The sequence below is a fragment of the Chrysemys picta genome, chromosome 3, assembly GCF_011386835.1.
Source record: "Chrysemys picta bellii isolate R12L10 chromosome 3, ASM1138683v2, whole genome shotgun sequence".
Classification (NCBI taxonomy): Eukaryota; Metazoa; Chordata; order Testudines; family Emydidae; genus Chrysemys; species Chrysemys picta.
In genome coordinates, this window is record NC_088793.1 from 162,736,422 (window position 1) to 162,751,657 (window position 15,236).

At 38.5% G+C, this 15,236-nt stretch overlaps 1 protein-coding gene across 3 annotated transcripts in view; it reads right to left on the reverse strand.

Annotated features, from left to right (window-relative positions):
- Window positions 1-7,708: 7,708 nt before the first annotated feature.
- The window catches only part of SPATA17 (spermatogenesis associated 17), a 175,355-nt gene continuing 167,827 nt past the window's right edge, over window positions 7,709-15,236 (reverse strand). For all 3 annotated transcript variants that reach the window (XM_065589431.1, XM_005288739.5, XM_005288742.5), the window contains exon 10: window positions 7,709-11,199. In XM_065589431.1, coding sequence (XP_065445503.1) covers window positions 11,119-11,199 — 81 coding nt within the window. In that variant the 3' untranslated portion in view covers window positions 7,709-11,118. The remainder of the gene's footprint in view (window positions 11,200-15,236) is intronic.

The following is a 15,236-nucleotide window of genomic DNA, read 5'->3' on the forward strand; positions in this document are numbered from 1 at the left end:
CAGTGTTGATAAATGCAAAGTAAATGCACATTGGAAAACGTAATCTCAACTATACATATAAAATGATAGGATCTAAGTTAGCTGTTACTACTCAAGAAAGAGATCTTAGAATCATTTCTCTGAAAACATCCACTCAATGTGCATTGGTGTCAAAAAAGTGAACAGAATATTGGGAATCATTAAGAAAGGGATAGATAATAAGATAGAAAATATCATATTGCCTCTATATAAATCCATGGTACACCCGTATCTTGAATACTGTGTGCAGATGTGGTCATCCCCTTTCAAAAAAGATGGAATTGGAATTGGAAAAGGTACAGAAGAGGGCAGCAAGAATGATTAGGGATATGGAACAGCTTCTGTATGAGGAAAGATTAATAAGACTGGGAATATTCAGCTTGGAAAAGAGATGAATAAGGGGGGATATGATAGAGATCTATAAAATCATGACTGGTGTGGAGAAAGTAAATAATGAAGTGTTATTTACTCCTCATAACACAAGGACTAAAGGTCATCAAATAAAATTAATAGGCAGCAGGTTTAAAACAAACAAAAGGAAGTATTTCTTCACACAACACACAGTCAGCTGTGGAACTCCTTGCCAGAGGATGTTGTGAAGGTCAAGACTATAACAGGGTTCAAAAAAGAACTGGATAAGTTCATGGAGGATAGGTCCATCAATGGCTATTAGCCGGTATGGTCAGGGATGGTGTCCCTAGCCTCTGCTTGCCAGAAGCTGGGAATGGGCGACAGGGGATGGATCACTTGATGATTACGTGTTCTATTCACTCCATCTGGGACACCTGGCATTGGTCACTGTTGAAAGACCGGATACTGGGCTAGATGGACTTTTGGTCTGACTCAGTATGGCCATTCTTATGTCATGTTCTTATGTAAGTATGTATGTAAGACTTCAGGTTATGGCCAATTCTTTCTGTCCTTCTCTACTGCTGAGTGGTATTTTGGGTTGGTAGGAATAGAGTCCTTAGGGGTTATATGAGTAGGCTTGGCAGAATTCAGTTTTAATTTTGTTATAATTTTGACAGATAATATTGATGTTTATCCATTTTTTCCAATTTTTATCTGTTTAAATTTTCAAAGTTGCACAATATTGGGGGGGGTGAGGGGGAGGATGAGCTCAACATCACAAGTCACAATATACAAATTATCAGGGGGTGGCCGTGTTAGTCTGTATCCACAAAAACAACAAGGAGTCCGGTGGCACCTTAAAGACTAACAGATTTATTTGGGCATAAGCTTTCGTGGGTAAAAAAACCTCACTTCTTCAGATGCATGGAGTGAAAGTTACAGATGCAGGCATTATATAATGACACATGAATACACACCACACCACAGAAACACCAACCCAGGAACCAATCCCTGTAGCAAACCTCGTTGCCTACTCTGTCCCCATATCTATTCTAGCGACATCATCAGAGGACCCAACCACATCAGCCATAACATCAAGGGCTCATTCACCTGCACGTCTACTAATGTTATATATGCCATCATGTGCCAACAATGCCCCTCTGCCACGTACATTGGCCAAACTGGACAGTCCCTACATAAAAGAATAAATGGACACAAATCGGTCATCAGGAATGATAACATAAAAAAGCCAGTAGGTGAATACTTCAATCTCCCTGGACCTTCTATAACAGATTTAAAAGTAACTATTCTTGAACAAAAAAAACTTCAGAAACAGACTTCAAAGAGAAACAGCTGAACTAAAATTCATTTGCAAATTTAACACCATTAATTTGGGCTTGAATAGGGACTGGGAGTGGCTGGCTCATTACAAAAGCAGCTTTGCCTCTCCTGGAATTGACACCTCCTCATCTATTATTGGGAGAGGACTACATCCACCCTGATTGAATTGGCCCTGTCAATGTTATACCAATAGAATAAAACCCAGCAGGATCTTATTAAGAGGGATAAGGCAAAGATGCCACATTTATTGTAAATATAATGATAAAGCAAAAGATAAAAGTAAACAACGTTGTTTGACTACTTATTCCTTACACACACACACACACACACACACACACACACACACACACACACACACACACACACACACACACACACACATATATTCATTCACACAATCATTCATTCAAGTTCTGTATAGGTGTTATAGTTACCAGCCTAGAAGTTGCTCATGCCAAGTTACTGGCCAGGTATCTTGGTCATGAGGATGGAGCCAAGTCCGTGTCAGGTGCACCTGATGCTCCTGGAGGTTGGCAGCAGAACCAGAGACTCAAAGTCTTCAGTCTTTAGAGTCCATTCTTATAGGAATTAATTCTTATGTTAGTCTATGGGAGCTGTTTCATCCTGCTGTTGCTGACTCAATCAGCAGATGGCACATTCCTGGTGGCTCCACACTGTCCAAAGTTTGTGTTTCTCATCCTTCCAGGTGACGGGGTGGATCCCAGTTTACCCTCCGGGGTTGTCTGGTGGTCTACTTGACACATTCTTTGGCCGATGGATACTCCCTTTCTAGTTGACACCTCCCTAAGCATTCATGTACATCAAGCATTCATCAACATACATTCCATATCTTAATCATATTTTAATTTACTGTCTCCACCACTTTCGGGGTGTGGGCTAATTCATTTGAGACTCCCGGCCCTTCAATCACAGATGGTGGGGGTCTGTTCCTAGGAGCCGTTGCTGTTACAATGAAGTGAAAGTCACTTAACAGCTTATAGCGTTTGTTTACTTTGTATCAGGGGTAGTAACATAGTGTTCACTGGAAGAACAAAGTCAATTAACTTGTTTGTAAGTTTTACATAGTAATAAAGTATCTTTCACAGGACAGATACAATCAATGGTTTCTACAGACAGTAGCTTACAAGTTTACTTGGTGAAACTGTTGGATTTTAAAGTGTGGGGGACAAATTATGGGGGGGGGGTGTCACTGTCACTTGGGGGAATCACTGTTAGTATCTTCTTTAATATCCCTACATCGACACTGGTTCTCCCCTTGTGAGGTACTCCCTTCTCTTCATGTGTCATTATATAATGCCTGCATCTGTAACTTTCACTCTATGCATCTGAAGAAGTGAGGTTTTTTACCCACGAAAGCTTATGCCCAAATAAATCTGTTAATCTTTAAGGTGCCAACGGACTCCTTGTTGTTTTAATATACAAAGTAAATATCCTTCAAACAAACTCTAAAGTTCTCAAATAGCATTGTTCTTACTTTACCTATCTGTAAATTTTGATTATTATCAATGAAAATATATATATTTTTCAATTTGGATGTATATGGTGAAATCAATATTTACTGACATTTTACAGATAACAAACTAATCCTTCCATGCCTATATATGACTAAAATCTCCTGGATGTCTTTTAGTTATTGTTATTTGTATAGCTGTGATGCCTGGGGCATCTATCACGGACCAGGGTCCCATTGTGCTAAGTGTAGTTATAGACATGTGAAAAGTCTCTGGCCCAGATAGCTCTCAGTCTAAGTTATGATGCAGGATGTGAATGAGACACCTAATAAACAGAGGTGGGAGAAATGGACAGAATGAGGTAACAATTAAACGAGCAAGTTATCATGCATTGGGCTAAGGTCTTACTTCATCACCTTAATTCCTGATATCAGTACAATGTGGGGCTCAACCTCTAAAGGTTCAAATGTTTGTTTTGGATACATACCAAAATTCTGTATTCTTCTCTGTGTTAGCTGAACTTCTTGGGTCTGAAAAACTGGGCCCATAATATCAGGAGAATAGCCTTTCTCTATTTAATTCTGAAAATTCTGCTTCCATTCTTGGCCTGAACCAGAAAGTTCATAAACGCATGAAAAGGAAAAAAAGAGCAAGGAATGGCAAAATTAAGTTCAAACATTTTCAGATCTCTGAATGGCTTCATTAAAGGTCATATTTTGGGTGAAGGTTTGGATTGCTTGCTGTTTTATCTGTACCACTTCACCCTGCTCTGTACAACATCACTCAGTCTTGTGAATGTTTGCATGATGGAGGGAGAGAGAGTTCATTGATGGTATTGTTTTTTTCCAACTGGCAACCACCACTGAACAGATACTCATTTTCTGGAGGTGATATTTTGATGGACTGTATCCCCATAACACATAAAGACCCTGAGCTTTAGTTACAGTAAAAGCCATTAACACTCTGCTTTCCCCCTTTTTCTTTATATTTGAAAGCTCTTTTCCAGGCTAATAGCCTGTAGCAGCAGGCTGAGTAGATCACACACACAGAATCTATGACATTATATAGATCACACACATGGACTGTATGACAAATTGCAAGGACAATGTTGTGTTGGTAGCTAGAGATATTCTTGAGTCAAATGAAACATCTGCCTGGAGAATGCAGACAATGCTGTGCAAGAGACAGACATCCTTTGCAAACTTCAAGACCAAATTTTAAAATGGCGTCTACCTCTGGGCTTGCTTACTTTTTTGCATCAACACCTTTGAACCATCCCTTTCCAATTCATAAGTATATTTAAGTTGTCTCTTTTTAAGACAGCAAATGGTCATGAAGGAAACAAACAAACACTGTTCCTCTGTATTTAAAAATACCTCTGAGGTACAGAAACTAGATTTTTGTTGAATAGCTTGAATGAAACTGAAAAGAGTCAGAACAAAGTAACAGCAAGTAGGGAAGAAGGTTAAGTATGGGATGGGTCTCACCTAACTGCAATTAGGTGTCATAATAGGGACTTTGGCTAAACTTGCATTAAAAGATTTTATGATCTCATCTGTAAAACAGCCCAGGCTTTTTGAATTTAACAGTATGTACATAGAGACTGAATGTTTTCTCTGGAAGTGCCTCAATGATTTCTTTCAACAGGTTTCAGCAGTTTAGCAATTTCTTAAGCAAAAAATTCTTTAAGGATGCAGTTTAATGCATAATCTCAACATGTCACATTTTGGCAGTGATTGCTTAATGCAGCAGTGTGCTAATGAACTGCTCCACTGCATTCTGTGATCATGAATATGAATCTGAGTACTATAAACTGAACTCAATGTACTGATAAGTGACTGTATCTGATTGTGCCAGCAGTGGGGTGATTTCTCATTAATGAGCTGAGTTGTTAAGAAATGGAAGAATACTAAACTGGCTAGCTTTGCATTGTCTGATCATGTTTGCCAACAGTGGGTCTGGGAAGAGGGGTAAGCCTTTTCTATTCTTGCTTACCAGAAATCCTTGTAAAAACTAGAGCAAGATAAAATTCAGAAGTAATGTTTTATTGTAAGAAATATAAATTTGGATAAACAAAACACAGGCCCAAATTCTACTCTGTTACCTAGGTGCAACTCCTTTTGGTTTCAGGGGTATCCATCAGTGTAGAGTAATCCAGCTTTTAGTGATAACGTGTTACACGCATTCTCTGGAGGGGAATTTCTGTCATCCCAGAGCATAGCATCACATGACTTCAAAAGATCCTTATCCCTCTAATATCCATAGCAAGAGAGCTCTCGGGTTCTGTACTATGCAGAGCTACTGAGATGATGAAAATGCTGGACTGTTGAGTTCTAAAAGACATATCACTGATAGACCTTCAGAGCTCCAGCCACCTCTGATTGAAATGTAGAATACTCCTAAATTCTGGTGCTTGCAGAGGTCTTAATTGTTAAGCATTAATGTGTGGAGCCTCATTGGGTACATTTTAAATGGCTCTCTCAGCTTGAATAACCACCCTTTGAAGACACTAAAGCAGCTGTCTGCAATGGCTGCAGCAACAAATTAGCTAGGCCACAAGAGTGTAGAGAGCAGATCAAAAACATTGGCCAGCAATACTATGGCAACGCTGCCTTTGGGGACATTAAAAGCCAACTGTTCCCAGCTATGAGTGCGGTGACCATTTTGGGTTACAGCAGAGGCTGTTCAGCTGCTTCTGTTTAAAGACATTTTCTATGCTCACACTGTCCACTCTACTGAAGGGGGCAGCAGTATTGCAAGATCTTCAAGCGCAGACCAATGGCAGAAAGTGATTGGTGGTAAGAGATGGTACCTGGTGGTCGCCAATATAGGTTTTCTCTAAGAGAAAACATCCCCAAAGCTAAGCATCTTCTGCTTTAAAATCCCAGGAGGAAGTCTCAGCTTGTAAAAGTATGCCAATTTAACAACACACCAACTGGATACCTATTTGGCATCACCAAGATTAGACTAGACCTTGGCATCATCAAGGCAATAACATTATCATGGAAACTAAAGAGGCAAATTTCAAACTGTGGGAACCTGGCATATACACTACTGCATCTGATGTGCAGGCATAAGCCATAATACTTGAATCTCTCAGGACAGACCCTAGAGCTTAAAGTGCTCAAGCGTCGTCGGGTACAAATTCTTGAAACAGGTTCCAAGTGTCTGAAGTGCTGAATGAAGAAATCTGACTGACATGCCAGGGAGGTTCTGGTTGCCTGAGGTGCTACCACCAGTTCCTTCTTGACGTGCACAGTTCCTCAGAGACACGCACTGTGTTGTTCTAGTTATGCACCAAGGAAAGCAGCACCAAAATGCCAACAGTAATAGTGTCTTTGACCAGGGATAAGCCACTCGCAAACATATTGACAGCATTAGTGCCTCAGACACTTTGTTGAAGCTCTATGCAGGCACAAGGATTTGCCCTTGCATATCTGACTGCAGAATCAGGGTCACATTTTGCAGTTATACAAAGCTACTGTCGCGTTTGTCTAGTATGATTTTTTAACTCATCTTAAATTTGTTTTTTCCCATAGTTCTGTTTTCCTGTAGATGTCCAATGATTTGTTTTCTCTTCATGTTTGTTCCATTATTTTACTATATATTGAAGTTACACTTAATGGATGGCAATTGCCACAATCACAATTTTTTCTTTTTTAAAGACTGACACCGTTTTAAATTTTTTTACCAGTCTTCTGACCCCTTCCCATTTCTCAATAGGGTGACCAGATGTCCTGATTTTATATGGACAGTCCCGATTTTTATTACCCCCCATTACCCGTCCTGATTTTTCACACTTGCTGTCTGGTCAACCGTACTTCTCAATTAATTTTCAAAAATAATTGACAGTGGTTTGATAAGTTTGTTGTCCCTTCACCAAAGGGATACGTCTTCTAGTCCTGTCAGTTTCAAAACTTCCAAGTGTTCCTTTACCTGTATCTTCATCCATAGCTATCTTAATAAGGTATTCTTCAGATCTTGAACAGTGAAAATAGGCTGTAACATCCCTTTGGAAACTGTCAATATAGTCAATGAGTGCTGTGACATCCTGGACAAACCGTATTGAATTAAGTTAAACCTTACTGAATTAAGCTTAACATTTTTGGAGTTCATAGTATTAAAAATGCAACCATGTATGTGTTATTGTGGAATTGTTTTTACAAAGTTTTCTCTGATGCTTTTTACCTTAAGAACAAAGTAAGCTTGCACAGGAAGTGCTACATGGTAACTTACAGTGGTTGACAATCACTCTGTTATAAGTCTCTGAAGAGAAAGAAAGCAGGTGGCCTAGGGCAGCCTGTCTGTGCTGGGACATACATCATGAAGGCAGGGAACTGTGCAGCCTGGGAATACCACAGTGAGAAGGGAGAGAGACATGGATCTCCATCCAAAAAGGCAATGGCTGGGGAGCAAAAAGCCAAGAATCGATGCTCTTGGTGGACCACTAAGGGGAAATACAGGTGCGGTGGCCCTGAACTGTGACAAGTGCTTCTCAAAATAACATTCAATGTTAATATGTTTGAAGCAATAGGTTTATTGACAAGGGAAATGTACAGTGAAGAAAACAGAAAATAAAATACAACTAACATTTATCCACAGTATACATGGTAATTTGATAACTATAAGTAAGATAGCAAACTTAGTTGTGGTAGGAGAGATTACGATAGTAAAGTAAATCATGTACAAAATCATTTCTTTTTCTATTGATAGACAGCCTGATTCTGCAAACATTAGTAATACAAAGTAGCCAAAACCCCTATTACATAATTATTACTGTAGTGAATATAAATAAAATTCTAGATTTAAATGTCAATAAATAAAAACTATGGGTTTGCCACATGCAGTCACTTTGATTTAAACAAGAGAACATGACCACATTTTCCTTGTGCTTTTGCCTGGCCCAAAGCCTAAAGGCTACTCACCATCTCTCCCTTTCTGAAATACTACAGAACTGTTAACATTCACCGATACATTATTTTACAGATACATTATTCATGGTATTTCAAAATAAGGGCCTACTCCTGCAAGGTGCTGGGTGCCTCCTGCAAGGTATTGAGTGCCCAGCTGGATTTAGGTTGCTCAGGCCCTCACAGGATTGGGTTCTGAGCATTTTTTCTTCTTTCTTCTCTTCAGCAGTGGGATTGTTGTCTGGGCTTAAGCCTCTTCTACTTTTTGTACTCTGGTTTCAGTAACCAATATAGACTGGAATTTGGGTATCTAGTGGGGAAACTATTGTACTGTGCCTTTATATTAAAAAAAAGCTTTAACTTAATAAACTGGTAGTGGGGTGTATGTTTGTATGTGTCTACATAATTAGTGTAAGAGAGGAGAAAAACAATCAGTAGAGCAGTCATTGGAATACTTGTGTGAAATCAATTTTTTTAGCCTAACTTCACCAGCACATCTCTAAAAGAGATCCTGCAGAGTTCCTTGACCTTTTTCCTGATTGAACTCCATCCCCAAGGTAAGGTACCAATATGTACTTATCATTTTTCTAGGGAAAAAAGAAGTATATTCACTATCAAAGTTAACAGGACATTTTAACTGTTCAGCAGAATACTACGCTTGCATGAGAAGTGAGAGAAAGGATTCAGGAATTGAACCTTGGACCCTGGAGTGGCAGCACAGTATATTAGGGGCTAAACATGACTATGAATTAACTAAGTTCTATATCATCCCATGCTGAAAAGGAGAACACTGTCTTCTCTACAAAAATACATTTGGAGAAAGAAGTGACAGGTAATGAAGTTATTACTTCACTGCATACGTGGAGCTGTCTCTTATGCTAATAAAATCCACAGACATACATTGTATGTAAGAAGGCTTATGGGAAGTGGCCTGTTGTGTTCAAAAAAATTAAACGAATGAGGGTTAAAAGAATGAGAGAGAGAGAGAGCTGAGTCAAACAGTGAGAGTGAATTGAAAGTACTCTTTTTAACCTTAATCTATGTTGAAAACTGTCAGCTGTTGAAAACTCTAGCATCTGCAATGATGGTCTGTATGGGTAGGTTTTGTTTATCCTGGGGTCAGAGATATTAAAAGAAAGAAAGATTAATCTGATAAAGGTATTGCCATTTCTAATCGAAGTGATGGGAAAATGTGGTATGGAGGTAAGAGGCAACACAGGGTGAGTTATTGTGAAGTGATGAACTACCTTGAAGCTGTAGCAATCAAATAGATAGCTCTCACATCTAAAAATTACTGTGGCATCTTTATTCATCAACAGTTTTGTGCAAGTGTCTCATGCTCAGCCCCCTCCACAAAGCACAGAAGCACTCCGATTTATTTGGTGAAATTAAATCCTAACAGAAGGGACTTGTCTGAGGTTGCTGTTTCTCACTTACCAGAATTAAAGGACATTCATTTCCTGTGGCAACTCAGAAAGACTAACTTTTACAAGTTGGAATTTGCTAAGAAATTAAAAAGTACAAAAGAACAAAAATACAGTCCTTCTTTCTTGTCTCAAATGCTGACCTCTTTGTTTTGTACCACTGTCATTTATAAAATGTGGCATATGTTTTTCCTCCCATCTCTGAGGATTCTCCTGTCCTCTGGTTCCCGCAAGTCTCAGACTTTCTGAAATGGGATTGAAAATATTTTGGCCCTGTCTATACTAGTACATAAACTATTTTCAATACTGGTTCAGGTAGACTTGGTGCTGCAAACCTCTGTCAGCAATGGTTCAATTCCTAGTATAGAGACACCCCTTCATGTGCATAACACCAGACAATGGGAGTTGCGTGCTCGTTTGGAGAAGACAATAGTCCCACATTATAAAAAATCATCCATAAAAAAAGTTTTTTCTCAGTTGAGAAGTAAATATTCCAGATTACATGAGGAGAAAAATACAGTATCTCTCCAAGCATTCAGACAGCAAAGTGCTATGAAAACAGAATCCACCAGCATTATTTGAAGAAATAAATTATAGCCCAGTCCTGCAAGGTATTGAACTCCTCCTCCCAGGAGGTGATTGAGCACTCTCAATTCGCATTACAGTTAATGGGAACCAAGGGTGCTCAGAACTTTGCAGGGGCACACTCTAGTGAAAATGTATGTGGGATATGATGACCTGAATGAATTTTGTGTGATCAAAAATGTGTTCATCCATAACCATCTATAATGTGGTTGTTTTGCAACATATCCTCCCATGTGCCAGTCTTCTTATCAGAAGAGGTTTTTTGGACCAGGAGTAAAATGCAATACATGGAATACTGTAAATATGTATAAATGGATTTGCCTACAAGCTAATATGTGAAAGTGTTACAGAATTGCAGTTTTTCTTTCTTAACTCTGCAGAGTTATAACAAGCACAGAAAAGTTGAAGGATTTAAAGCAGTAATATCTGTATAAATGGCCCAATCCAGGTCCCCGGGGAGCCATTGATTGTAAAAGATGTTGTTCAGGCCCCAAAGGAGAAAATTTCAACATTTGTAGATTCTTCCATGAGTTAGATTTCAAGGTTTACATGTTTCAGAGAAAATAATGTTTATACTGTAGTTAACACATGTACATAATTCTATTAAACACAGTTGCTGGATCTTATCCATGATTTTTCCATTCATTACTCTCTCTCTCTCTCTCTCTCTCTCTCTCTCTCTCTCTCTCTCTCTCTATATATATATATATATATATATATAATAAATGAAGGATTTTATAAAAGAGTTATAAGAGTCAGACGGATTTCCTAATACATTACATTTGCCAGAACTATAAAGATTTTTAATAAAAAAACCTGCATTTCTAAAAGATCAAGTAGTGTAATACTACTTAATTATAGGTGTAGCATACAACATTTTATGGAAAACATTTACATTCCTTGGAGGAAAGTTAATCAACATTGTGCTTTGCATTTTCTCAAAGATCTTTATTGCTAGTTTTATAGCTTATCAGAAGTTTTTATACTGGATAGAATAGATACAGTATAGATAGATGTTTACACTATTTGCCCAGCTTTGGAATATGTTTGTCCAAACTTATCAAAGAGATCAATGGATGGTAACACTGTTTCGAAGTTCTAGAAAAAACAGAGAGGAAAAAAGACAGTTAAGTTTGGGTATTTTTGTTTGTTTTTTCACTTTAATTTTTTAGTATACTTAATAGGTCTGTAGATATTGTACAGTTCCATTGGTCTTTCTTCCATTTTAATTTTCCTGTTACACAAGGTAAAATTTAGGATGTAAGTTATGCACAAAAATATTTAGGACCTATGCTGAAGCTTACATATGACATTGTGAAACACTTCAAAATGTACATTATAGATTGGGGAGAAAATTCTGGATCAATAGACTTAATTAAAAATAAATATGTATTATAAACTGTACATAACTGTAAGTATTGTAAATTTTATTTCTCTGCCACACAGACGGAATGTTATAGCCTTTTGCAAATCACGATGCACTAAACACATCCTCCTGTCTGCAAAACAGTTAAGCAAAAAATGTCTCAAATAAGATCCAGTAGGATTTTCTTAAAATATTTAAAATGTTCCCCATTTACAAAAAGTAAAATAGGGATGTTCAATTAGTAAGTAGATGAGAACTGGTATAAAATAATGATCAAATATAGAAATAAGAAAAAGAAATTAAAAAACCAACATCAATTGGCCATGGACTCACATATGACAGAAAAGATACAGGACTGAATACTGCTTGCCTTACTCACATGAACAGTCCTATTTTCTTTTAGGGGGATACTTGCATGAGTAAAGCGAACAAGATTTGGCACACAAAGTACCGGTGAATTTGTGCTGTAATGGTAGTGGTATAATGCAAATATAGTCCACAAGCAACCAAGCCAAATGGCTTCAGGATTCTAAGTTATTTTGCCCAGTGCACACTAATTAACCTGACTAATTAACCCATTGCACTAGAACAGTGGTTCCCAAACTTGTTCCGCTGCTTGTGCAGGGAAAGTCCCTGGCGGGTCGGGCTGGTTTGTTTACCTGCCACGTCCGCAGGTTCGGCCAATCGCGGCTCCCAATGGCCACGGTTCGCTGCTCCAGGCCAATGGGAGCTGCTGGAAGCGGCGGCCAGTATGTCCCTTGGCCTGCGCTGCTTCCAGCAGCTCCCATTGGCCTGGAGCAGCGAACCGTGGCCACTGGGAGCCGCGATCGGTCAAACCTGCTGACGCGGCAGGTAAACAAACCGGCCCGGCCCGCCAGGGGCTTTCCCTGCACAAGCGGTGGAACAAGTTTGGGAACCACTGCACTAGAAAGTCCCAAGTGTTGGAGTCAATAGGTTAAAGTGCTCATAACAAGAGGTGTGTTGGCCTCTTTTTCATGGGTCCTGAAAAAAATGCTAGTATCATCAGCAAAACTAAAGCTTTGCATTGTATTAACATTTCACTCTGGGGAATCTTCTTTTTGGATGCAAGTATATCCAGGGCGGAGTCCAGAGAGAGACTCAAAGAGAAAAATTGAGCTGTTCAATACAATTCCATTTCGCAAAAACATTCTCAATGTTTTGTTTTCTTTACAGTGCAGAACAAAAATATATTTAGAAAGTTGTTGTGAAACAGAATGGTCGTTCTCTGGCCCGCTCTACTTTTGATTCCAACCTGGCACTGAGTACTATGCAGATCTATCCCTATGCTCACGTGGAACCCCATTGATTTCAGTGGCACCCCATACAAATACAGGTGTCTGCCCATAGTTCTTGGTGCAGGATCAGGGTCCTTATTTGCATACCAAATAATCAAAAGATAACTTTTAATTTCTAACATCTGACACTTGGCAGCTTCCTGTGCCTGCAAACTCTCCGATGCAAAATTCACAAAATAGCAAGTTACACTTCTTAAGTCAAAAGAAAACACGTTCCCTTTCTGATTTTAAAGGTACCATTGTCCCTTGACATCTTGTAAGATTTATTTCCAGAGAGATCTTCAGTGTAGGTGTAGAACGCCCCATGCTTCACCTTTTTTTATTTATGAAACAAAGTATTTCTAAAATAGACTTGTTTATTTTAATGCTTTTTTATATTATTATATTTTAATTTCCATTGTATTTTTGGTACCCCAAGCATTTTGTTGGTACAGGAGGGTCTGTAAAAACTATTCTTGTGATTACGGTAATAATTATTACAATTACTACCAGTGTAACTGCAAACAGATTGCCTTTCCTGAGACGAAAATAGTTGTACTTGATTTGCTAAGTTCACCATGCTGATATCATTGGTGTAGGTGGATAGAAAACATACGACAAACACAGAAAGGTGCTCTAGTTTCATAGAGACCAAACTGATAGTATCATTATCATTTATTTAGCACCTACATTATTCTAGAATTCAAGAAAGGTGTTAATTGTTCTGTAGTTTTGATCAGGAAAAAATATTTTTAATGTTCATGTAGAAAAATCAATTACTCTTCATTTTAATTTTTAATAAATTGTAAAAGATTAAATTTTTTTTGGAGGGGGAAGGCTACTAGCAAACACCCACCCCTTTTATCAGGAAAAAATTGGGAATGGTGGTTCTGAACATTGAAGAAGTCTTCATTTGGCAGAGCAGACGGCGTTTGCTATTAAGATGCCTGGCCAAACAAAAACAATTGACTGCCAAAATTAGCTCCTCGGGACGATTTAGGAGCCTTTGAAGTGAACGGCTTTTTGAGCTGGAACTAAGCCCAGGTCTAGCTTCAAACCCAAGTCAAAATGACAAAGAGGAAATTTTCTGTGCTACTTACTCCCTCAGTGTAAGATTACTTTGGGTTGGCAGCTGTACTGTTTATCTTGTTATTTAAAGCTATTTCACTGGATACTCACAACTGAGTATTTAAACAACTGGCTCTGATCGTGGCGACAGCAGTTATGTTTGACCACGTCTAGGCAAGACCTTACAGTTTGATAGGGTAAATAAATTCACTGATGACTGCAGTTACACCAATTAAAGATGTATATAAAATACACTGAATAAATAGACCCATCATGTTTGCAACACAGGAAAAAATGTGAACATATTTTTAGCAAAAAAGCCTAGTAATTTATTTACTTAAATATATAGAGCTTAATTATGACTCTGCTCTGCTGGTGCACTAAAAGGGAAGAAGGCACAGGAAACCGTGCCCCAGAGTATCCTGGCATGCTCTCGCTCTGGGTGTGTATGCTTATTGCCTCATATAGGGTGTTTCTATATTGCCTCATCATTTCTCTTCCTTTCCTATTCTTTACTGCTACTTAGAGCAGAGGACTCTAAGGTCCTCTGACAGGGGATCACTGGAGCATAGTACATGGCTGGCCAAATCCCCTTCTGTCCCCACCCAACACCTGCTGAGAGGGTGGGCAGCATACAGATGACTTTATCTGATGTGGGGATTTTCCTGTTACAGCACCTCTGTATCCTCCTGTGCCATTGGAGCAGCACAAAGAGGAAGGAGCTGCACTTAGCTATGATTGCAAAATAATTCATGAAAACTCAGAGAAGGTGAAGTGAATGCATCTTATTTATAAACTATAAATTACACTCAAGCTACTCTGTAAAGTCCCAATTTAAAGATACATTTTTATTCTAACATGGGGGCAAATGTCTTTTACATATTCACAAACTGTGCTCATGAAAAGATATTTCTCTTTAAATCAGTTGTTATATGCATTAGTGAATTTATTTAGTTGTTAGCCAACAGGTATATGCTATATGTATTGCACACCATATTCATATATATTACACATTGTGTTATATATAAATGTTAGCACAGACTTTATATTTGAATGGTATTCTGCTTACTCTTGTTCACTCATGGTAAGTATCCCATAACACACTGAAGTCAGCTTTGGTGCTAGCAAATACAAAATCTGTCAAAATCAAGATACATACATTCCATGTCCTAGTACAGATACTTCCACGGGCAACTGTTTTGGAATATGGTATCCAAACAGAGACAAAGTATGTAACAAAACAATAAGTTAAGGAATTGTTACAAACTGGTGGGTTGGATTTTAGTGACATATAGAGAGTTTTGTACCTTGTAAAACTATATTATAAATTAGGGTGACCAGACAGCAAGTGTGAAAAATCGGGACGGGGGTGAGGGGTAATAGGAGCCTATATAAAAGTCGGGACT